Genomic DNA, 21,746 nt, shown 5'->3' with positions numbered 1-21,746 from the left:
CGCGCGTATATCTACGCGAAATCTCTGCAGTCTCCGATATGTAGCTCCTCGAGCTACGTCTTCGTCAACAACCACCTGCTACCCTGTACCTGGAAGACTAGATAGCCAATATACTCTGTCCTGTTACCTGATCGCCCGCACCTACCTGTCCGCCCTGCCTGCCCGTGACAATTAACGTTTATTTGGTTTTATAAACAACCCGCATATTTTTTAACGTATTAACGGTTTGGAATTGTTTGTTTTTTAATTTTAATGTTATTTTAATTTTATAACGTAAAACGCGTTAAAAACGTTTTTATTTATTCGTTTATTTTTAAATAACGCGTTATTATAAAATAATCGTTTCGTTGGTAACGGTTTATAAATCCGAAATAATATTAACGGTATTTAAATTAAAATAATACGTTTTGGCCGCTATACGGTTTGCCGCATATTTGGCCCGTAAAAATTATTTAACGGTAGGAAAAAAATCCGGATATCGCGATATATTTGCTACCGTGGCGTAATTACGCAATTTGGCGAATATTTTGGTACCGTCGATAAAAAACAAATTTGTATTTTGGAAACCGTTTATTACGTGGCCAATTATAAAAACCGTTTGCTAACAACGTTAAATTAAAAAAAAATATATTAATTTACCGTTAAATTAATTTGTAAATCGAAAACGATTTATTCGAATCGCAATAACGAAATTTAAACGGGTAAATACCGGAATACCGGTATTTATATATTTATATAAAACCGCCTGCAATTCGTTTTTTAAATAAATAAATACGGATACGTTTATAAATTGCACATAATACGTTAAATAAGGCGGTAAAATAATAATTTCGATATTAAATTTGAAATAATAATTAAATATTTCCATACCAAAATGGCCGGTAAAACCGTCGAAAAAAAACCATTTCCAAATACGTGTTTTGTGTGAGGATCAGGCCCCTAGACCTACCCTCAGAATCACGTGAGGATCAGGCCCCTAGACCTACCCTCAGAATCACGACTCGGCTCCACACCGAGCCAGGGATCGGACAAGGATCCACTACCTCCGGATTTAAGCGCGTCTCTTGAGCGCGTCGACGATTGTAATTTCTCTCTTCTCTTCAGTTTAGAATTTTCGTCGATAGCGCCTAATACACTGAGGTTCTCCAATGTATGCCTGGCCGTGACATAATTCTAAACTCAATATAATTTGCTGGTGAAGCAATTAAAATATATCGTTCAATCCCTTCATTCAATCATTCACTACGTCGGCTGTGCGCGACGGTAAACTAGGCCACAGAAACAGAGGACACCATTCGCGAAATCAATGTCGCCGCGTAAGAATTACGGCCCACCGATTCGCCAATCCCAACGCGTGACAAACGCAAACTCAGCAAAGCCAGATAATTTGGCTTCCGGCACTGCTACTCCCAACACCGAAGACTCGGATCAAAACGGAGAGATTACAGTTGCCCCAGTGAGCCCAGAGCCAGTAGAGCCCGCTCCTACCAGCGCCAACACAGAGCCTGAAGAGCCCGTTGAGCCCCAATCCGACACAGAGCAAGATCAGCCAGTCGACAGCATCGAAGTTGACGGATCGTACGAGTACGAGTCAGTTTCTGAGCACCCAGGAGAGGCGCGAAACCCTCCCCACCAACCTTCTGCCAAAACGTTAGACGGCAGGAACGAAATTCCGAAATTTCCAAGCAGAGCGCCCTCGCCTGTCGTCCAAATGAAAAGCGAAATGGCAGACGAAAGCGAAAACACTGCCGGCCAGGCTACAATCACTCAATTACAGCTGCAAGATCTTTTGGCCACCATTGCCCAACTTAAAGACCAGCTCGCCACCCGGAGTAACAATGCCACCCGTCAAACCCGCGGTATTACGCCTTTGAACAGCGCCTTTGGAGGGGCTGAGTTTAAGCCCCATGGTATCGCTACCCGGACGCAGCAGGACCTCCGGTAAATTTGCAACAGTGGATCAGGAGCGCAGCAGAGGATGTTTTTGCGGAGGACGGACCCGAGGACAATGTTGCCGAGCACGATGCGAAAAAGACACGAGAGCGGAGGAAGGCCCCGAGGAGACACACGTGACAAACTCAAGACTCTGACCGCCTACGTCGATCAGGCCTTAGAGGGGGGTAATGTGAGGATCAGGCCCCTAGACCTACCCTCAGAATCACGTGAGGATCAGGCCCCTAGACCTACCCTCAGAATCACGACTCGGCTCCACACCGAGCCAGGGATCGGACAAGGATCCACTACCTCCGGATTTAAGCGCGTCTCTTGAGCGCGTCGACGATTGTAATTTCTCTCTTCTCTTCAGTTTAGAATTTTCGTCGATAGCGCCTAATACACTGAGGTTCTCCAATGTATGCCTGGCCGTGACATTTTGGTCCGTTGTAAATTTGGATCGATTTTGGCCGCAATGCGGTTTACAAAATCGAATTTAACATTAAAATTATAATTAAACCATTTTTATAACGTGGGAAATCCAATCGATTGCACGGTAATAATTTTTGGCCACGAATACCGGTTAAAATATTATATTTAAATAAATTGGATATTTCCGTTGGAAAACCCCGTTTTTAACCGCGTAAAAATAATATTTTTAGGTAAATTTAAATTAAATTAATTATTTATTGGTTATTTTGTAAATATATAAAAGGGCGGTAATAATTACCTAATAACGTTACCACCGCCTATTAACGTATAATTTTTACGGTTAACCGGATCCGCGGTGCGTAATTTTTTATATTTTTTTTTCGTTACAACCAATACCGGTATCCGGTTATTTTTTACATCGATTTTAATATCGCATTTGTTAACGTTCCAGGCCGTTAAAACCGTAATTCCAAATTTTACCGCACAAACCGCCGTGCGGCGATATTAAACTTTTATAAAATCGATTTGTTGTTTCCAATTAAAACAAATAATTTCGACGGGTTATTATTTAATAAATCGCAATTCCGGGTATTTTTTACGCCAACGGCCGTACTAATTTATTTAAATTGGACCATAGGGCGGTATACGTAATTAACGTATTAAATTAGCCGCAAATATTATATATTATAAATTGGAATATGCACCAAATTTATTAAATTATATAATATACGCAACGAAAATTTGATTTTTAACATTAATTAATAATAAAAATCGTCCGTTGCGTTTTATCGATATTTTAAAAATATTATTAATTAGGAAATTACAAATATATTGCTAAATATTCGAATACGGGTAACCGTTTTTTTTACAAAACGATTGTAGCGATTTTGGTTTGGATCTGTTTTCCCGCGCGATATTCGCTTTATTGCGGTGAATTTCGATATATTGGGCATATATGCGGGTTTTTAAAATAGCTGGAGATTTTGGGGACGTTATAATATAGGTATATTTGCGGTAAATGCAATCGTGTTATTATAGAACGGGATTATATTCGGCATAAATTAAATTGTTAACGATTTTTTAAGTAAAAAACTGATGCGGGGTGGCCCACGGTTTTTTCGAAAATCAAGGTTTTGTAACCCCCTTTTTGAGGGGGCCCACAACGAACAGCCCCCAAGTAGTAAAGCCTGAAAGGACCCGCGCGATTCGGACAACCCAGCGTCTGCCTAAATCGATTCCTCGTTTCTCACATTAAATCGCAATGAAGTTGGTCTTCTTTATTTCAACATGTCGTCAACTGCAGCTATACAGATTCCACAGATTCCACAGATCATCATCAACATGTTGTTACAGTTGATGGCCCGGGATGAATTGGTCGACCTTTTGGACCAATTCAATCACATCTGGAGTGCCAATAAGCAGCTACTATGGACTGGCTTGCGCCGCGAGGCTGCACAAAGCTTTGCAGATAAATATGGATTACAGACATTGACCACAGCCATGGGCCCCTTTATGGATAGAAATGACCCTCGCTGTTTATATGCTACCAAGTCTACCAAGGCCTGGAGCGAGTATATCAAAGGCGCATCGGCGCTCTTTGCATTCTATATTTCCAAGGGTGATATGGTCCTTGTCCTTTCGCCTACTCCGCCCAATCGTTTCCACCCTTCAGGTTGTACCAATTTTCAGCTCATTGAAAAACCAATCCTGCAAGGCAAGTTGGGTAACAGGGCGGTAGGGCGCATAATGCTAATCCACCCTATGGTGCATGGTGCAGAGGCGACCGCGTATCAAGCGTGGCCGACTAATAATACAAGCAAGTGGCAGGAAATTTTCGGCAACGAGCGGGCCGCTCCAGTCCGCTGGAGAAAAGTCAAACCGAACTCGAATGCCGCGATTAGGGCCGCAAAACAGGCGTGGAAGCCGAAGAGAGCACACACGGAGACGTTGGAAGAAAAGCTTGCTAGACAAAAGGCACACGCACACAAGGCTCGAACAGACCGGGCTCGAAAGGCAAGTATCCAAGAGCAGAAAAGACGGGCTCATGAAATGAAGGTACAGAGAGATCAAGCTCGAAAGGTCGCAAAGGAACGGGCACTGGAGCAAAGCTTGAGCTTCCAACACAGTGAGCCTTGGTCGCCGGCAAAAATATTTGCCAGGAGAGGATTGACCCAAAAGGACTTGGACGACCTCGGCGTCTTGGAAGTTCACGACGATTTCGTAGTTTTTGCTTTTTAGTTAGCTTTTCGCACTTTTATTCGGGCGTTTGCGACCAAAAGTCTGAATCCAGATGGCGAAGTACCCAGCAAGTTGCACTGCTGAGCAAAGTTACATATCAAGCCGATTTTGTCCTTTCCTACCCCCCTCGGTTTCCCAAAGGAGGTCTGCGCTTATTACAAAGAATACAGTTCTGCGTGCTATGGGAGGGTAAGAAGGGGCATGTGAGCCCGCCGCCTTCTAACAGATATTAATATTTTCTCTGGCGCGCCCCCAAAAGTGGGAAAGAGCCAAAAGGTCTTGCTCTACCAAAGGTCTTGCTCTACCTTCTCCTCTGGCTGTTTTCGGATTATAACTCACTCCTAATGGAATTCCCAGATCAAATCCTCGTATTTGTTTCAAGCTTTCTCACCTTTGGCGAGATACACATCATATGTCAACAATTCGACCGCGTGTGGCGTCCAGACAAACAAGTTCTATGGAACGGTGTGGAGGGCTTTCGCCACGTGGTTCAGAAATGGGCGAACAAGAATGGTCTACAGACAATGACGACGGTGATGGGTTCCTTGTTAGACAAGAGCAATCCATCGTATGGAAAGAGTGGAAGCAATAAAAGGAGCAACTACATGAAAGGGGCTTCTGCTCTATTTGCATGGTACATATCCAAAGGTGACAAAGTCATTGTATTGGCCTTACCCCCCGATGAGAACGGAGACCGCTTCAACCCGTCGCCATACACCAACTACCGCGGCATCGAAGAGCCGATCGTCAAGGGTCAGCTTGGAAACAGGGCCGTGGGGGAAATGCTGATACTTCACCCCACAGTTCCTGGAGCTGATAAGTTCTTTTATCCTTTGTGGCCGATGGACGGACAGAAGGCCATGAAAGCAATTCTGGACACCAGCGGTCGAGGCATATGGAGCTGGAGAACGCCCAGCCTTTCACAAAAGGCCCAGGCTCGTCTGGACAGTATAATACCCCAAAGCTCTAGCAGCGCAGAAGAGTGCGTAATTTCTGGCATGACCATCAACATGGAGCAAGGAGGGACAGGGAGCAGCATTCATGTTGCGCCGAAAGTAATGCTATCGACTCCAATCCCAAACAACCAAAAGGCTATTCAGCAGGGGACCGTGGAAAGACCGGCAACTCCCAGTAGCTGTCCTCAACTTGGACAGAAGATATTAGCAGAGGGCGACATTGTTCTATGGCTGGGGAATAGAGACAAGATCAAACGCGTATGCGCCGCCCTGCGTCTTGTTCTCGCGGCCGATGAGATTGGGCTTCAACGAGCCAAAGGAAAGCTCGAGCTTTTGCTCGAAGAGGTGTATTGGCTTCAGAAAGAGAAAGTTTGGAGACATAAGGCTACGGCCAAGGGCAGCAGCGAAAGAAGCCCTGATGTAACTGTTGAAAGTGCACCACGCACAAAGAAACCAGAGCAGAAAGATTGCTCAAAATCTCGCCAGGAATCTCCAAACTTGACTTCAAGTTGCCGCGAGGGAATTGTAGCCCTTTCGAAGGCCCAGAAGGTAAAGGAGAAAAAGAAAAGGAATAAGGAGGGGAAAAAAAGAAAGGAGATGGCAAAACAGAAAGAGGGGAAAGCAGCTGAAGATTCAACAGTTAATTTCTCGATGGCTGAAATCGAGAGGGAGAAAAAGGAAAGGAAGACAGAGAGGAAAAAGGAGAAGAATAAGAAAAGAAAAGAGCAGGAGAGAAAGCAGAAGGAGGATACGGAGAGATTATCAGTGGACAATTCAGCAGTCAATCTTTTCATGGCCGAGATGGAAAAGCAGAGGAACGAAGGAAGAGAAATTGAAAAGCAAAAGAAAACAACAGAAGAGGAAAATAAGCAGGAAGAGGAGAACAGGAAATACAAGGAGAGAAAAACAGATGAAGATTCAGCAGTTGACATGCCCAAGCCCGAGAGAGAAAACGACGGGGGAGAAGTTGGAGATGAGGAGCAAGGGACAAGGAAAAACCGAACAGTCAACAAACAGGATACATCTAGGGGTTGTTGTGCTGTCATGTAGCTGTCTTAGACTAGTGGTGCCGAGCTGGGTGTCACGTGGGCATCTGGGGTGTCATCCTCTAATATCCTTGTAGTAGTCGTGAATCATCACGCTTTCAACACTCCGTTTGTGCAAGTCCTAAAGACGCCCTCTTTGCGGAAACCCATTAAAAATGCCAGAAATAGCCGAAGGTAAGCCTGATGTTTTCCGTGAAGCAAGTTTGATAAGGCAAAATGCAATTTTGCGATGCGCAATGCTAATACAAACATGACGTAGTCGCCAGAGTCGCGCACTTCCTGCGCCTGCACCTTGTCGGCAAGAAAGTCGTCAAGGTCTCCGCGCAGGATGATGCCAATGTTTTTGGAAAAGTCGGGACAACCGGCGAGGCAGTGGTTGCTGCTCTGAAAAACAGAAAGGTTTTTTTTTTTATTTTTTTTTTACTCTCTCTCTCTCTCTCTCTCTCTCTCTCTCTCTCTCTCGTTCGAATGAGCTGGTCATAATTGTTGACTGATATATCTTTATGCCTTCGTAATAGGTAGTTTCTGTAGGGACTCAAGGAAAATACTTCTGGTATGTTTCACCAATGATTCCCTTGAACGGCTTTTGCCTCGGTTTGCATTGACAGCGTCAACCTGCAGGTTCGTCATGGACAAGGCGCCGCATCTCGTGATGCACCTCGGCATGACAGGTGAGTTTTACGGCAAGGGCACACGCCAACCCAGCCCCTCTTTTCTTCACCTACTAACAGCAACTCACAACAAAGGATGGTTTCACATCCGCGGCGCCCGCACCGCCTACACAAACTACTACAAGAAGCAAAACCCAGACGAGGCAGATCAGTGGCCGCCCAAGTACTGGCGCTTCCACCTCGAGGTCCAGGACGGCACCGCAGCGGCTTTTACGGACGCGCGCCGCTTCGGCCGAGTGCGCCTGGTCGACTGCCCCGGTGCCACCATAAGAAAACACAGCCCGCTGGTCGAGAACGGGCCGGATCCCGTCGTGGACGCCGACGTCTTCACGGCCGAGTACCTACTAGCCAAGATGCGCTCGCGCCGCGTCCCCGTCAAGGCGCTGCTCCTCGACCAGGCCGTCATCTCAGGCGTGGGGAACTGGGTGGCGGACGAGGTGCTGTTCCAGGCGCGACTGCACCCGGAGCAACTGAGCCACGAGTTCTCGGACGAGCAGGTCGCCAGGCTGCACGGCACCATCCGGGACGTCTGCGTCTTGGCGTGCGACAAGCTCGCCGACTCGGACCTGTTCCCCGACGACTGGCTGTTCAACCACCGGTGGGGCAAGGGGGCCGCCTCGAGGACCGGCGAGCAGGCCCGGCTTCCCGGTGGGGAGAGGCTCGCGTTCCTGACGGTCGGTGGGCGGACGAGCTGCTACGCACCCGAGCTGCAGAAGAAGACCGGGAGCGTGCCGTCTGGGATCAAGGAGGAACCCCTGGTCGTGGTGGGTAATAAGAAGCAGAAGGCGGGGAAGATCAAGAAAGCTGATGGTGGCAAGAAACTCAATACGACCCAGATCAGGGTCGAGAGTGGTGGTGGTGTCCAGGAAGAGGAATACGAAACTACGACACCCAAGGCAAAAGCCAGAAAAAGGAAACAGGATTTGGACGGCTCGGGGGATGGTGCGCCCAAAAAAGCTATCAAAAAGTCTGAGTCCAAAGTTGAGGCCGGAGCCGTGGAGGCGGGCCAACCACTACGGGCCGATCCCGCCATTGACGATGGCCGGAGGAGATCGGGGCGTTTGCTAGCCAAGACTAATGGCTGATGGCATCATCAAGCATAAACATCAGACGTTAGTGTTGAGCCTCTGCTAACGCGATAAGCTCAGCTTCCAGGGGTTGTACGACCTTGTCGGTTTTTTGTTGTTGTTGTTGTAGCCAGCATGAGCGAAGCACGTGGAATTTACCGAAACTTGCCAAGCCCAAACTTATATTTCACTCGAAACGATGTAGAAAAATGACGTGGTTATCAATAATGTTCCATAGAAGCAAAGATAATTTTTTTTCAGATTCCTACCAATGCAAATGATGTTCCATTTTGTGTACAACCCTAGTTCCTTATCCCAAGTGAAGATGTCCACCAACTCCCTAAACGCCTCGCCGCCCAAGCAAAACTGGCGGCTTGAGAATAAGCAAATGCTGGATGGGTATATAATCAACGCCTAGAAGCTGATTCCGTATGCTTTCTGTGTATACGCATGAGACCATCTTATAACGACCAAAAGAAAAGTAAAATCTCCGTGGCAAAAGTGCCAATGCCCGCCAATATGCGATGCTGTGCAAAAGACCCTCTAGGCCTTGATCGAATAAACAGTTTGTGGCTTATCTCTCGTGGATAGCGCTGCTAGTTCGACTCGTGTACGCTCAGAACTAGTTCGTATGCTGCCAAGTTTCGCGGCGAATAAGTCAAGAAAAATTAAAGTTGTTTGTCGTCTCGAGTGTTTCGTTTTTGTAATCGAGAGCATTTAGTAACTGACTGGCTGACTGCCGCATCAGCACTCCTTCTCGCATTGGAAGCCGACAGAGTATCGATAATCGGCGCCATCCCATCGGATGGGAATCATGGTGAGGATATTAGTGAAGCGGGTGCCGTCCTTGCGGAAGTTTGGTACTTCCAGTTGAATCTCGTAGTTGGAGTCGACAGATCTGCGCATGTCTTGAACCAAGTTCTTGGACACATGCTGGCGCGGCGATCCTTGATTAACGGCGCCGTTGTCGGGAGGCGCCTGGAGAAAGCGGCAGTTGCGGCCAATCACCTCCTCGCTCGAGTAGCCTGTCAACTCGAGGAAAGGATTCGTTGCATACACGATGGGCGTGTCAGGAAGCGCAAGATCGCAAAGGATCATGGCACAAGAAGAGTCAATCGGACCAAGGTCTATCTGGGGATTCGGCCTTGCCGCGATTCGGAACTGAGAGGTTGATCATCAGCCAACCGTGTACTAAGCTGCACAAGTTACATAGTCTTGGCTTGACTTGACTTACAAGAATATCAAGCATGTTGATACCACTATGGGAGTAAAGGCCCGGGTAGATCAACGAGTCTTGTCGTGGGAGGTAGTGGGAGGAGCCATGCTGTGAAGCTCTGTGTTCCTCCTCGGCTGCCTGGAGTTGAAGGTGTATTAGCTTTGCCGTATACTTGCCATAGCCGGCAGACCTGTCGGACCCCCGAGGCAGACGTGGGGATTGTTTCGAAAGAGACATACATGTAATGCGGCCAACTCCCATCTGTTCATTGCCATATGTTGCGATTCCGGTTTAGGGCGCTTCAAGACAGGTTGAGGGCGGTACCTGCAGACGTCCACAGGTCCCCGGCCGTGGGCAGGCAATGGATATGAGTTCAACATTGTGGAGAGGCTGTTGTTTGTGTTTGGCGATAAAGATAAAAAAATATGAAAGTTCAAGTTGGATAGGAATCGGACGGGGACAAGCGTGAGAAAAGGGTTGATAAGCTTAGAAGAAGTTACTCGTTTGGGGTGTGTGCAAGTTGTGATCACAAGAGGATGCAAGCAATCAGAGTGTACACGAGGGAGGGAGCTTCGCCGAAGAACGAGCCTAAATGGTGATTGGAGGCGAGAAGGTATAAATGTGTGTTATTGTGAGTGGTTGGCTGTACGGTACCCGTCACGATAGATAGGATAATATTAGGGCGATGATGTACTGTTAACAAGCAGCAGGGAGGGGGGCCGCAAGAGGGCTAAGCTTGTTTGAACGAGGTCCCCGTGTTCAAGGCCAATAATCTTGCAGAGATTTATGCGTAGAAGGGATAAATATATTTCTTTCCTAAACGAAACAGCATCGACCTGGTGGAGATAACAGCACCATCTGCGAGGGATCAGGATCGCGGTGCTTGTTGGTTTCTCGCTGGAACAGTGCTTATTGGTGGTGTGTCCTTGGTCGTAGGTGGGCTTTGTCTACTGGTACATTGAGATCAAGGCATTCTGTCCGCGAACAGACGATAGAATGGGGCAATCAACGACATGTTTTATTATGCGGGCAGTCTATGATCTGGTTCGATCTCCAGGTTTGACAATCGTGGTGTTGAGATCGGAGGTGGAGCGCCTGGGGGTTACTGAATCGGTGACATGGAGTAATAACGTGTGACCTGATTGCTTGCTGTGTACGGAGGTACAGTACCTTACTCTAAAGGCGGGCAGGGCGGGCCACCTAGGCAATGGATCTGAAAAAGTCACCAGCCAGCAAGCACAAGCCAACCAACCGCCCGCCGAAACGGCGTGGGAATCCATTTTTGGGGTCCGCTGCTGCAGTAAGCAACCTATTGTGAATCAAGATGAGGCGTCGACAGGGTGCGGGAAAAGTCGCTCGGGTTGTTGCTTGAATGCCAAAATCCGCCATCGAGATTGACACACAGGCCATGTGCAGCAGTTGAAAGGGTCATAAAGGGGATAGAGCTTCGATGTTTTCGACGACAAGCATGGATGTCCGATCTACAGCCATCGAGAAGGTGCTTCCCAGATCGGGCGATTTGATTCGACAATCAGATGGCAAAGGCCCCACTTCTATACACCCACGGCACTTGCGTCAGGAAAACACTGTCATCACCGTTGCTAGGGCTTGGGTGCTTCTTGTCCCTAGCCCTGTAGCCACGGAGTAGTTTATCCCGTGGCGGTATTCCCTCAATTTGCCGTGGCACGATTCGTTAATGAAACCAACAAACTCTGAAGAGACAGGAATAGTTCCACTGTCGCGTAGATTATCGTACCATATCAAGTACCGTACCGGTACCTGCTCCAAAAACACGAGGTGAACCTGTCGCTACATCTCGATAAACATGTTGCTCGATCCCTCCGAACCCCACACGTGATTACGTATCTAATATTTGCGTTGCAAGTCTGACTTGTAATTACAACCGATCCGATCGGACGTTCATCGCGATTCGAACAGGCGCTAACCAGCAGGAGGTAGGTAGCATGAGTACCTCCTCAGCGCAGGCGAGGTACCTAACCACGCATTTTATGTGGATCTCAAATCTGGGCACCTCGATGACCCTGCCAAGACCACAAATACGTACTGACTGCATTACCGTCGACGCCACAGATTTCCGATGCAGGGTAGGCGACAAGATCATGCCGATCACTCGAACGCGTCTAGATTTCATCGACACGCGTTAACGACCACCCCACCTCGATGAACTATCAACTTCAACAGAGCTATCTCTATTTTGTTCTCCCACGGCTCAAGAAACCCCCCTTAGCGATATTTTCATTGAAAGGTACACATAAAAAACCATAAAATATGTCCAGGCGCCTAGTAAAAGGCTCCTCCTCCGGCCGGCGGACGAACAACGTAGCAACTTACACACCATCCATGCCGGCGTACCAACCGCCAGCCTTCCCACTCGGCGACGAAGGCCGCCGCGCCCTGTCGAGCATCAGCGGCTCCGGCGACCTGGCCGGTGCCTACGAGGTTCAGCTGGGCCGGTCGCTCAAGCACCTCCCTGCCGCCGTTGCTATCATCAACGACCGCCTCAAGGCTCGCCGCGACGACGTCGACGCCGCCGCCCGCCGGCGCCACAACCAGGGCACCATGGAACCCACTCCGGCCGACGAGCAGGCAGAAGAGGCTCTGCGCAGGCTAGAACGTGATGTGCCTCGCCTGGCCCGCGAGCTCGAGGCCGCCGACCGGGCAGCCATCGACGCCAAGCGCGCCCTGTTCAACCTCAAGGCCGCGCTGCGCGAGGCTAACACCTCGGTGCAGCAGGCACAGCCGCGGCAGATGCGGGAGCGGGCTGCTGATGGGGGCGAGTCGACGATGCGGTTTGAGGATATTGAGGATGTGGATGAGTTCCTAGCTACGGTGCGCGCGGCGGGTGCAGAATGGGAGGACGACGAAGGCGCCGACGAAGAGGAGCGGCGTGGGCCTCCTGCCCCACTACGCCTGTTCAAGGAATCGCGCGCGAGGCTAGCGGCCGAGTACGAGGCCGAGGGTGTGGTTGAGAAGTACGCAGAGAACAACGACTATATCGCCTTCAAGCGACACTGGCACGACGGTCTGCATCCCAACGAGGACAAGGCGATGCCCGACGCGAGTCGCTGGTTCGATGAGGACGGCAACCCGCGCCTGGACGAGGATGGCGGCGACGACGATGATGATGACGATATCGCCTACGGTCCTGCTGTGACAAGCACTAGGTGCCCCGTCACGTTGCTACCCTTTCAAGAACCTATCACTAGCAAAAAGTGCAAGCATACGTTTGAGAAGTCGGCAATTGCTTCCATGTTTCGCGGCCAGGGCGAAAAAGACTGCCCAATGGGTGGCTGTGTAAAGGTTCGTTGCCTACGCTTGGCTCGTATAGCCGTATGAAGCTTACTTTTGAGCTGCGGCTTGGCAGCTTGGACGCTAACTAATTCTTTCTTACTTCGTGTGCAGAAACTCACATTTGCCGACTTCCACGAGGATCCCATAATGAAACGCAAGATCGAGCGCGCCAAGCAACGAGAGGCACGTGGCGTCGAGTCTGATGGAGAAGGCGAAGAGGATGACGATGGCAATAATCCCGACGCCAGCATGGTGGAAACAGGCGCAAGGAACAAGGGCCGGCCTATTAAGCGTGAAGTCAAACGTGGATCGTCGCCTTCTTGAGACGTTGGTCTGATCTGACAAACCCCTTTCGGTAACTTACATTCTACTTGTGCAACCCTCTTGAACGATACCCCTATTCTAGTAATTCCATTTATATGCTTCGTGAACTTTGAGTTAAGAACCGTGGTAACATCGACATATCGCAGCTAATATTTACTCAAACGACGTATTTACTGATTCTGACGCAGATTAGGCGAACTGGTCGAAACAAAAAGAATATAAATCATCCACTAATCCAAGGAAGTCATATCTGCTCATGTCGATAAACTCTCCAAATTATCCGCGACCTGAGCAACTGCATCTGTCGGGCGACTCCATGTCCGAATGTGACCTTGAAGACGTCCCTAGTTGTTAGCAAGCGCCTCAAAAGCAGATCGGGTATTGCCTGAACTTACCACTCTTACAGCTAGTCATTATCGCGTCCTCTGTGAACTCAAGCCAGCACAAGGGATCTTTATCGATCTTGATCGACTGCGAAGCGATTGGTTCACTGGTTAGTGACGAAATCTACCGTGGAACATACTTAATGCGTTAATAAAGAAAGGGTGTAGGTCCTTACACAGACGGGCGGTAGTTGCGCTGTTGCCGCCTGAGGTTGAACGGACTGCAGCAGAGACAGCTCAGCTCCTTGGCTAGATGCAGTAGATTGAGAGCGAACCCTTGTTGATGACGTGTTTTGGGTTTCGGCACGTTGTAAAGGCGGCTGGTGGATCGATGGCTGGTATTTGCGGAATTAAAATGTTAGTCTCAAACCATCATCCCATAACCCACTCAGTCCAGACCCGATATGGATCGGTCCGAAAGTAGAGGCCGCACGCGATCGCGATCAAACGGCTTACCGTAGCTTTGGGCCGATGCAGCATCCCGACGTTGAAGTCCCAGAGACAAAGCCGGCAGTCTTCGGCGACGCTGCCAAATCGGTAATTCTTGTCGTCGCATCTCCAAGGATCAAAGGCTACCGAAGTCACCCAAGATTTGTGACCTTGGCATCGAGCAACGAGCAATGCCTCGGCGGGGTACCAAATGGATACCAAGTCGTCCTGACCCCCGGTGAGGACATATTTGCCGTCGGGCGACCAGCAGACGCTAATGAGACCGCCGTAATACGAACGAAATATGTTGAGGAGTCTGGGCAGAAAGGAGTCAGACTTGGTGAGGCCCACAAGGAGTACGAGAAAGACCGAGGACTCTCCAATACTTACTGCTCTTTTAGATAGTCAATAATCCGAAGCTCGCCATTCTCTTGCACAACGGCTAGGTGCCGGTTGTCGGGGGAAAAGGCAAAAGCGTTGATGCGTTGGTTGCTCAACTTCCAAATAGAAACAGGGTTCGTCTTCTGGTTCTTGGAAGTGACCGACTTTACGACCTGCAGTTGTGTCCTGAAGTTGAAGTTAACTCGGGGCTTCTCGCCTGAAACTCCAGCAGCCGCTCCCGATTCGCCGTTCTCCTTGCCATTAATAGTCTCCTCGTCCTCGACCGAGAAGGCCGCATCTTCCTTTTCTTTGTCATAAACGACTAGCGTGCCGTCCATGTGAGCCGCCATGAAAAGGTTCTCTGATCCCGGGATCCAACGAATTTCGGATATGGGAGTTTTGTTTGTGATGCCCTATGACAAAAGGTTAGTAGATTGCCGACTTGATATTGAGGTCGTAAATAATGAGAACAAAAGCCTGTACATTTTTATTAAGTCTCAGATATCTTTGAGATATCGGCTCCCACCAAATAACTTCTCCGGTAGAGAAGCCCATGATGACATCTATATGGGATGTGCTCCTAGTAACCTTGTTCACGTCATGACACAAGCAATGAGCCTTTGTGAACAAGATTTTGGTCAAGTAGTCGGCCTGTTTTACGGTCAGTTTTTCCGCCAGTCGTGAGTGCGAGGCGTGCACAACAGACCTTGTTCGGCGATGAAAGATCTAGCCATTGAAATGCCCGGTTTATGTTCGCAAAGGCAAAGAGGCCGTCAGAAGCCCGCTCTTGCAATCTCTTGGTGAGAGTTTCGTGGACGATAACGCGTGATATAAAGGACGAGTTGCTCTTGGTGATGTTGTTGCCTGGCTGCCTCCGACGTCCACTCTTGGTCTGAGGCTTTGCTAACGAAATGTTTCCTTGCCCAAAGGCAGGGGCCGACTGTGCCAGCTCAGTAGAGTTGCCACGACCATCGCTGCTGATCCCCGCGTCAGTCGAGTTCTCGTTCCCGCTCTCATTGAGCTCCTGTGAGCTGAACCGAGGGTCGCCGCCCGAGGATGGTAGGCTCGTCGTTGAGCCGGACTTTGTAAAGACTGGTGGTCCTGATCGTGTGTCAAGACTCAGGAGAGACGCCTTGGTGCCGGCAGTTGCGGGCTGAGGTGCTGTCGAAAGCGGGTTCGGGTTCGTTATCGGGGCTTCGGAAGGATGCGGCGGGGGTGTTGCAAGATGAAGATCTTCCTTGAGGACGTAGAGACCTAATTCCAGGGACACCGTTGGTTAGCCTGTTGATCAGCAATGCAGAGGTTCGACCAAACGGCCCAGGGAACAACCCACCCTCGCCGACAAGGAACTGGTATTCGGGCCCCGAGGGAGTGGAGAGAATGTTGTTGGTCTCTATCATTGGCGCGACATGCCCTCCCGCAAGGGCCGCATTGTACGCGGCTTGGGTTGGGTAGCGCGGCGGTGGTGGTAAGACACTGGGATGCGCAAGGGATTTAGCACCGTCCAGACACAGGCATAACGTGTGACAAGCAGATGGAGAGCCATGCTGTGCTGTGTCTCCGGGATTCCATACAACATGATGTCGACTGGGACAACGAGACTTGACGAGGCGGCAAGCCCGGAGGTTGACGTATGCCCGAGCCGGCACGACAGGACCAGCTCCTGCGCCTACCCGACTGAGACCTTTCTCAGAGCGCGCGCAAGTTTGATGGTAAGAAGGAGGCGGACTCAATGAAACAATATCTTGACGATGAGCTGTTATCAATGGCACTCGCTGGGTAGTAATTCAACGCAGAGTAACGTCGCGTGCAGCCTAGAGCAATTGAGTTTTTAGGGTCCAACAATGATGGTGTGTCTCGTCCCAACCAACGTCAAGGCCGATCATCTCCTTCCTGCCATTGCCCCGGAATACGACAAGGGGAGCTACACTTCTGTTGTGGGGTAATGATGACCGCAGGCCGGTCAGTTCCACCCCCGCTCTTACGTTGCAGAGGAATTTATGATAAGGTGTGGTGCATGGCCGGACCGTGTACCTGGTATCTTAGGCACTTTATTATGCAGTACCTATTATGAATTGAAGTGGTATGTAATAGTGTAGCGAGGCTCTAAAAATGATCCTTCCCGAAATGCATATTGTAAAGCATAATCTTTGATCAAAGCCTTGGCTGTCGAATGGGGAATTTCAAACAACTCAACCAAATACACAGGAAGCAACTATCAGTGCTACCTCAACTACCCTCCTTACCAAATATGGATTCTAGCAATTCTCCTTTTGGGCCAATAAGACACGACTGTAGCGTCATTGCCCCCGCTCGGGGAATCTCGGTGCAGCTATACACCTATGGGACCCTGATCCTTGCTTGTCACGTTGTCCACTAGAACTAATGGATCCCACCTTTTCCAGCTCAACCAATGCTATGCTGTCCCATTTGGCACTTCAGCTATCCCGCCTGGTACTCTTGGCTGGCCTCCATTTTACTGACCCTCGTCATTTCTCTGAGATCCGTTGGTGTTGATATCCGATATTCTTTTTCTCTGTCTCAAACCTTTTGCTTCGCTTCGTGCCTCACTTAATCCCATTCCGCGTCTAGAAATGTCTTGTTAATCAAAAGCCGTCCGAAGTGCTAGCGTTGTAGCTATGATTTAAGGCCTGGCCGCAGGCACACAGACGGAAAATGGCGACAGGTTCGCTGCAGCTCCCTGAACCTCGTCAAAACTTGAGCAAAGCACTTTGGCTAACAATACGATCTAATTCTCCATCCAGCAGTTCGCATTTGCGTGTGCGGCGACGAGGGCACCGGCAAGTCCAGCCTGATCGCGTCGCTGGTCAAGGATGTCTTCGTTGCGAGCAAGATCCAGCCCGTCCTCCCCCAAATCACGATCCCGCCAAACATCGGCACCCCCGAAAATGTAGTCACTACCATCGTCGATACCTCGGCTCGCCCGCAGGACCGCACAACTCTGCGCAAGGAGATTCGGAAGTCGAACGTCATTATGCTTGTCTACTCGGACCACTACAGCTATGAGAGGGTTGCGCTCTTTTGGATGCCATATTTCCGGTCCCTTGGGGTTAACGTCCCCGTAGTTTTGTGCGCAAACAAGTCGGATCTTGCCCGCGAGGCCAGCCAAGGAGGAGATGGCGGCTTCACCCAGGTTGCGGATGAGGAGATGCTCCCAGTCATGGCCGAGTTCCGGGAGATCGACTCGTGTGTGCGCTCGAGTGCCAAGGAGCATAGGAACGTTGTCGAGGCCTTCTTTCTCTGTCAAAAGGCGGTGACACATCCGATCGCCCCGCTATACGATTACAAGGAGGCTAAGCTGAAGCCTGCCTGCATTAATGCGCTGAAGAGGATATTCTACCTCAGCGACAAGGACCAGGACGGCTATCTAAACGATAGGGAGATGCATGAGTTCCAGGCCAGATCGTTTGATAAGCCTTTGAAGCCGGAGGAGTTGGAGAACATCAAGACTACGATTGCAAAAGCAATTCCTGGGTCGAGGATTGACCTGGGTGTGGATCTGCCCGGATTTTTGCAGTTGAATAAGCTGTACGCAGAAAAGGGCCGCCACGAGACTATCTGGACAATTTTGCGCCAGTACCACTACACGGACAGCTTGAGCTTACAGGATAGCTTCCTGCATCCAAAGTTTGACGTCCCGGAGTATGCCTCGGCCGAGCTGAGCCCTGCCGGTTACCGATTCTTTGTGGATCTGTTCCTACTTTTTGACAAGGACAACGATGGAGGACTTAATGATGCGGAGTTGGCGGCAATGTTCGCACCTACCCCTGGACTGCCCCATTCATGGTCAGAAACATCGTTCCCTTCCTCCACTGTCAGGAACGAGGCCGGTCATATTACGCTACAGGGATGGTTGGCACAATGGAGCATGACTACCTTTGTTGAGCCCAAGACCACACTCGAGTACTTAGCATACTTGGGCTTTGAGCCCCCAACTCCAAGGGACACCATTACGGCCGCCTTGAAGATCACTAAGCCACGGAAGAGGAGAAGAAAGCCGGGGCGGGTAGAGCGCAACGTAGTCCTGTGCTATATCATTGGAGCCTCAGGTGCAGGGAAATCCTCGCTCCTAGATGCGTTCCTAAACAGGCCTTTTGAACCTCTTTACCACCCTACTATCAAGCCTAGGCGGGCCGTCAACAGCGTAGAGCTCCAGGGCGGTAAGCAATGCTACTTGATCCTTGAGGAGCTCGGAGAGTTGGAGCCAGCGATCCTGGAGAACCAGGCCAAGTTGGATGCATGTGACCTCATCTGTTACGCATACGACTCTTCGGACCCAGACTCCTTCTCGCACATCGAGAACCTCCGACGGCGTCACCCACAGCTGGACGATCTGCCGGCCATCTACACAGCGCTCAAGGCAGACAGAGACAAGACGACTCAGCGCAGCGAGCTGCAACCGGACGCATATACGTCGAGCCTCAATATGAGCACTCCACTTCACGTCAGTGTTACGTGGAGTAGCATCAGCGAGCTCTTTGTCGCTCTCGCCGAGGCCGCGACGAACCCCAGCACTGCCTTCCCCAAGAGCGAGGAGCCGCCGGCGGACCGGACGAGCCTGTATGTTGCTCTTGGGGCAACGGCGTGCGCCGCGGCGGCGGCATTCATGATCTGGCGTCGGTCAACAAATTCCCTGTAGGGTGACGAGCTGGCTGTTGTGGGAAGGGTGTCAGCTGTTTTTCTATCCTCTACTCTTGTTTCGTGGCAAAGCATAGGCGTCAAGGGGTGAGCGGCCACCCTAGTGTTTGGATTTGGATTTTTTTTCATTTGCTTTTTTTTTTTTTTACAAGGTGGAACTTGGTCTCTTGTTCTCTTCGGCCCGGTTAGTACAAGCATATAGACCAGACACCCGCTTCGTGCTACCGGTCTTGATACCCCGCTCAGTGCTGCTATCATTCCTTGTTTAATGCTTCTAATATAAGACCATGTGCACCGATTTTCTTGCATTCTCCTGGACATGACTCGATAGGGCGCAGCATTGGCTCGATGTGACCGGAGGAGTGTCTGGCCCTTCGATAGGGCTTTTGGGCATCTATCTCACTGTCGTAGAACTGCTGCATCGGCCCAGTGTGTGAATACAGCCTGGGTTCAAGTCTTCAACAGGGGGAAACAGTTCGCGGATACTTCCCACGATCGCTTCTGGGTTGATTTTGAACCTCGATCAGGCACTGAAAACGCGCCGTTTCTTTGGGACGTATTCTACCACATTCTTGGTGTTATCTTCCACTTACGCGTCACTATATTGAATTATTGAACCCTGCGGCCGTTAATTTTGGATTTTGGCGCCTTTTGTAATTAGCATGGATAACCCTGCGTAGAGCTGTCTGTCGTCGTTCTTTCAGGCTGGGATCAGTCAAAAAGCAGCGCGAGGTCAAGGTCGCACTCCCATCTCTGTTACGCCGTACCTGCCTAATAGTAGGTAGTAAAGTACAACCACCTTGCAACCTCTGACCGTGCATGAAGTTTATTGGATTTTCCTCGTATGCAAATGCAGATGCAATGGAAGTCAATAAGGACAGGAGTTTCAAGCACAAAGACTGTTGAACCCAGTTTACTCTATTTAAGGGAGATTTGTCAATGCCAAGAAATATCCGAAGCCTTCCCCTCTGCCCATTTTTGTGTCAAACACTTTGGTTATACAAATACGATTTGACGCTTAGACGTCAGTCAAGTATCTTGTGTCATTGGGTTGGGACAGAAAAAGATCCCATCACTTCCATGCCTGTGCAAACCAAGCCTGACAAGGGATATACTGTTGTCAGTACGACGGTACAATCTGATGGGGCTAGCTCGTGGCCGGTATCGAGAACCCGGTTGGCTGGTTTTTTATTTTTTTGTAATTCGACAAACCGCTTTTGGTTTAATTTTGGAACTCTGCTGATTTTGTTGGATCGGAACGATATACACCGATTGCCCTGCTCTTCAAGTTCATAATCCACTTTTACACCTTCTGTCTTGTTTTGAAGCAGAGAGAATGGCCTGGTGAATTACACTACACGTACGTTTTGTATGCGCGATTGAGAGGGGTTTCACTCATCCGAACCAGGGTTCGCCCGTATCTTTTCTCCTCATTGCATCTTACAATCACACTAGCATGTGCAGCTACATCAGACCATTCCTCAAGGTATTTCTGTGACTTACATCACTAAGGGTTGGCAATTGCAGCGACCACGTTCATTGTGGATTAACTAGCGAGAGGTGATTGGAGTCGAAAGGCGGCTTACACTCGGAGATGGTGTGGGTTTTAATGAACTTATGTCCCGGGCGATACGTCGTAGATACGAAATATTTTGTTCGCAATGCCGTTGCCAAGATAAACAAAAGTAAAGCCCTTGAGATCTAGTCTAGGTTCGCTAGGCTCCTTGCGTTTTATATCAGCTTACCGAGAAGTGCACACATGCCAAGATGTCTTGGTCCATTTAACCAACCAGCGTTTCTATCTTGACCTTATCAGTTGCAATCTCTATTTTCTCTCTCACTTTTTGTTCCTTCTCGTGGGATTTTTGTGAGTCAAAACGCTAGTGGGGCCCAGACCATGATCCATTTCGTTCGGTGCTAAAGCTGAAGCACGTCGCATGAAGGAAAAAGTTATACTTTGTGACCCACAGTCTAATTGGTTACCCGTGGGTTCTTTGACTCCGTTACCATGTCAGTCACTAGGTATAATATACCTTAGCCTGTGGTGCAATCGAAAGCCGCCATAAGCGCTAATAACGTAGACGCATGACGAGATTCATAAATCTTGAAAGGTTCGTTCATGTCACCCGGGGCTTTTGATATCAAAACTTGGATAACCTGCTTTTTGGGGCTGCCAGGGCTAAGCACAAAACAATATGTCAGCCAAGCCCAGTCCTTTTGCCTTTGGGCTCGTCACTGGCAGTTATTTGTACCTAAGAACAAGATAGGGAGACTCCGGTTGCGTGCATGGAAGGACCACACTTTGTCTCCACTGTTGTGGCCCGCTCTCTGAGGCTCAAACTTGAGAATAATGGAGGCATTTTACGATACAGCAACAAGAGACAAACAGCCTGTCGCCCACGTTTGAAAATAACTCTAAAAGAGGGGATTCAGGGTTTGCCCCGTAGAAACAAGTCTGTCGCAGGAGGTTCACTGCCGTGTGTATTGCTATCGTGGTATACTACCACGAGTACGTGCTAGCTGCCTAACTACCATACCGGCTCTGATTTGCCACAGAAGACTAGAACTAGCAGCTGAAAGTACGAAATAACTATATCCTCTTGGAAAGAATTCCGCGTTGAACTCGAAAGACATCGTTATCTTTCAAAATTCCGAAGAGTCTTTCGCCAAGATGTGATACTCGGGCGATGCCGGCGCAAA

General features: G+C 49.4%; 8 protein-coding genes across 8 annotated transcripts; 6 read left to right on the top strand and 2 right to left on the bottom strand.

Annotated features, from left to right (window-relative positions):
• The first annotated feature begins 962 nt into the window (after positions 1-962).
• MGG_17324 (uncharacterized protein) lies at positions 963-2,350 on the top strand. Its single transcript, XM_003717857.1, has one exon. It carries the CDS (start codon positions 1,307-1,309, stop codon positions 1,943-1,945), a length of 639 nt encoding a protein of 212 aa, XP_003717905.1. The 5' UTR covers positions 963-1,306; the 3' UTR covers positions 1,946-2,350.
• A 1,273-nt stretch (positions 2,351-3,623) lies between these two features.
• Positions 3,624-4,802, top strand: MGG_17323 (uncharacterized protein). Its single transcript, XM_003717856.1, has one exon. The coding sequence runs from the start codon at positions 3,652-3,654 to the stop codon at positions 4,600-4,602; it is 951 nt and encodes a 316-aa protein (XP_003717904.1). The 5' UTR covers positions 3,624-3,651; the 3' UTR covers positions 4,603-4,802.
• A 165-nt stretch (positions 4,803-4,967) lies between these two features.
• Positions 4,968-5,477, top strand: MGG_14532 (uncharacterized protein; the record flags this gene model as incomplete). The annotated part of the gene is made up of 1 exon (XM_003717855.1): positions 4,968-5,477. A coding segment is annotated over exon 1 (351 nt), but the record flags the coding sequence as incomplete, so codon positions are not given.
• A 1,195-nt stretch (positions 5,478-6,672) lies between these two features.
• MGG_11447 (formamidopyrimidine-DNA glycosylase) lies at positions 6,673-8,629 on the top strand. Its single transcript, XM_003717854.1, has 5 exons — positions 6,673-6,778; positions 6,864-7,003; positions 7,123-7,157; positions 7,226-7,275; positions 7,351-8,629. The coding sequence occupies exons 1-5, from the start codon at positions 6,760-6,762 to the stop codon at positions 8,358-8,360; spliced, it is 1,254 nt and encodes a 417-aa protein (XP_003717902.1). The 5' UTR covers positions 6,673-6,759; the 3' UTR covers positions 8,361-8,629.
• On the bottom strand, positions 8,472-10,591 carry MGG_01041 (cellulose signaling associated protein ENVOY). Its single transcript, XM_003717853.1, has 3 exons — positions 9,798-10,591; positions 9,577-9,696; positions 8,472-9,503 (listed from the first exon to the last, which is right to left on the bottom strand). The coding sequence occupies exons 1-3, from the start codon at positions 9,936-9,938 to the stop codon at positions 9,087-9,089; spliced, it is 678 nt and encodes a 225-aa protein (XP_003717901.1). The 5' UTR covers positions 9,939-10,591; the 3' UTR covers positions 8,472-9,086.
• Positions 10,592-11,374: 783 nt separating this feature from the next.
• MGG_01042 (uncharacterized protein) lies at positions 11,375-13,301 on the top strand. The gene is made up of 3 exons (XM_003717852.1): positions 11,375-11,513; positions 11,650-12,879; positions 12,982-13,301. Exons 2-3 carry the CDS (start codon positions 11,848-11,850, stop codon positions 13,192-13,194), a joined length of 1,245 nt encoding a protein of 414 aa, XP_003717900.1. The 5' UTR covers positions 11,375-11,513; positions 11,650-11,847; the 3' UTR covers positions 13,195-13,301.
• On the bottom strand, positions 13,217-16,570 carry MGG_01043 (catabolite repression protein creC). Its single transcript, XM_003717851.1, has 9 exons — positions 15,962-16,570; positions 15,721-15,863; positions 15,094-15,641; positions 14,871-15,038; positions 14,397-14,800; positions 14,034-14,322; positions 13,754-13,912; positions 13,590-13,665; positions 13,217-13,525 (listed from the first exon to the last, which is right to left on the bottom strand). The coding sequence occupies exons 1-9, from the start codon at positions 15,964-15,966 to the stop codon at positions 13,449-13,451; spliced, it is 1,869 nt and encodes a 622-aa protein (XP_003717899.1). The 5' UTR covers positions 15,967-16,570; the 3' UTR covers positions 13,217-13,448.
• Positions 16,571-16,794: 224 nt separating this feature from the next.
• MGG_01044 (mitochondrial Rho GTPase 1) lies at positions 16,795-19,344 on the top strand. The gene is made up of 2 exons (XM_003717850.1): positions 16,795-17,073; positions 17,153-19,344. The coding sequence occupies exons 1-2, from the start codon at positions 17,064-17,066 to the stop codon at positions 19,045-19,047; spliced, it is 1,905 nt and encodes a 634-aa protein (XP_003717898.1). The 5' UTR covers positions 16,795-17,063; the 3' UTR covers positions 19,048-19,344.
• Positions 19,345-21,746: the final 2,402 nt, after the last annotated feature.

Source organism: Pyricularia oryzae, chromosome 5 (genome assembly GCF_000002495.2).
Source record: "Pyricularia oryzae 70-15 chromosome 5, whole genome shotgun sequence".
In the NCBI taxonomy this organism is placed as follows: domain Eukaryota; kingdom Fungi; phylum Ascomycota; class Sordariomycetes; order Magnaporthales; family Pyriculariaceae; genus Pyricularia; species Pyricularia oryzae.
Note: the sequence above shows the minus strand (reverse complement) of the source record. Positions and strands in the feature narration are given on the sequence as shown.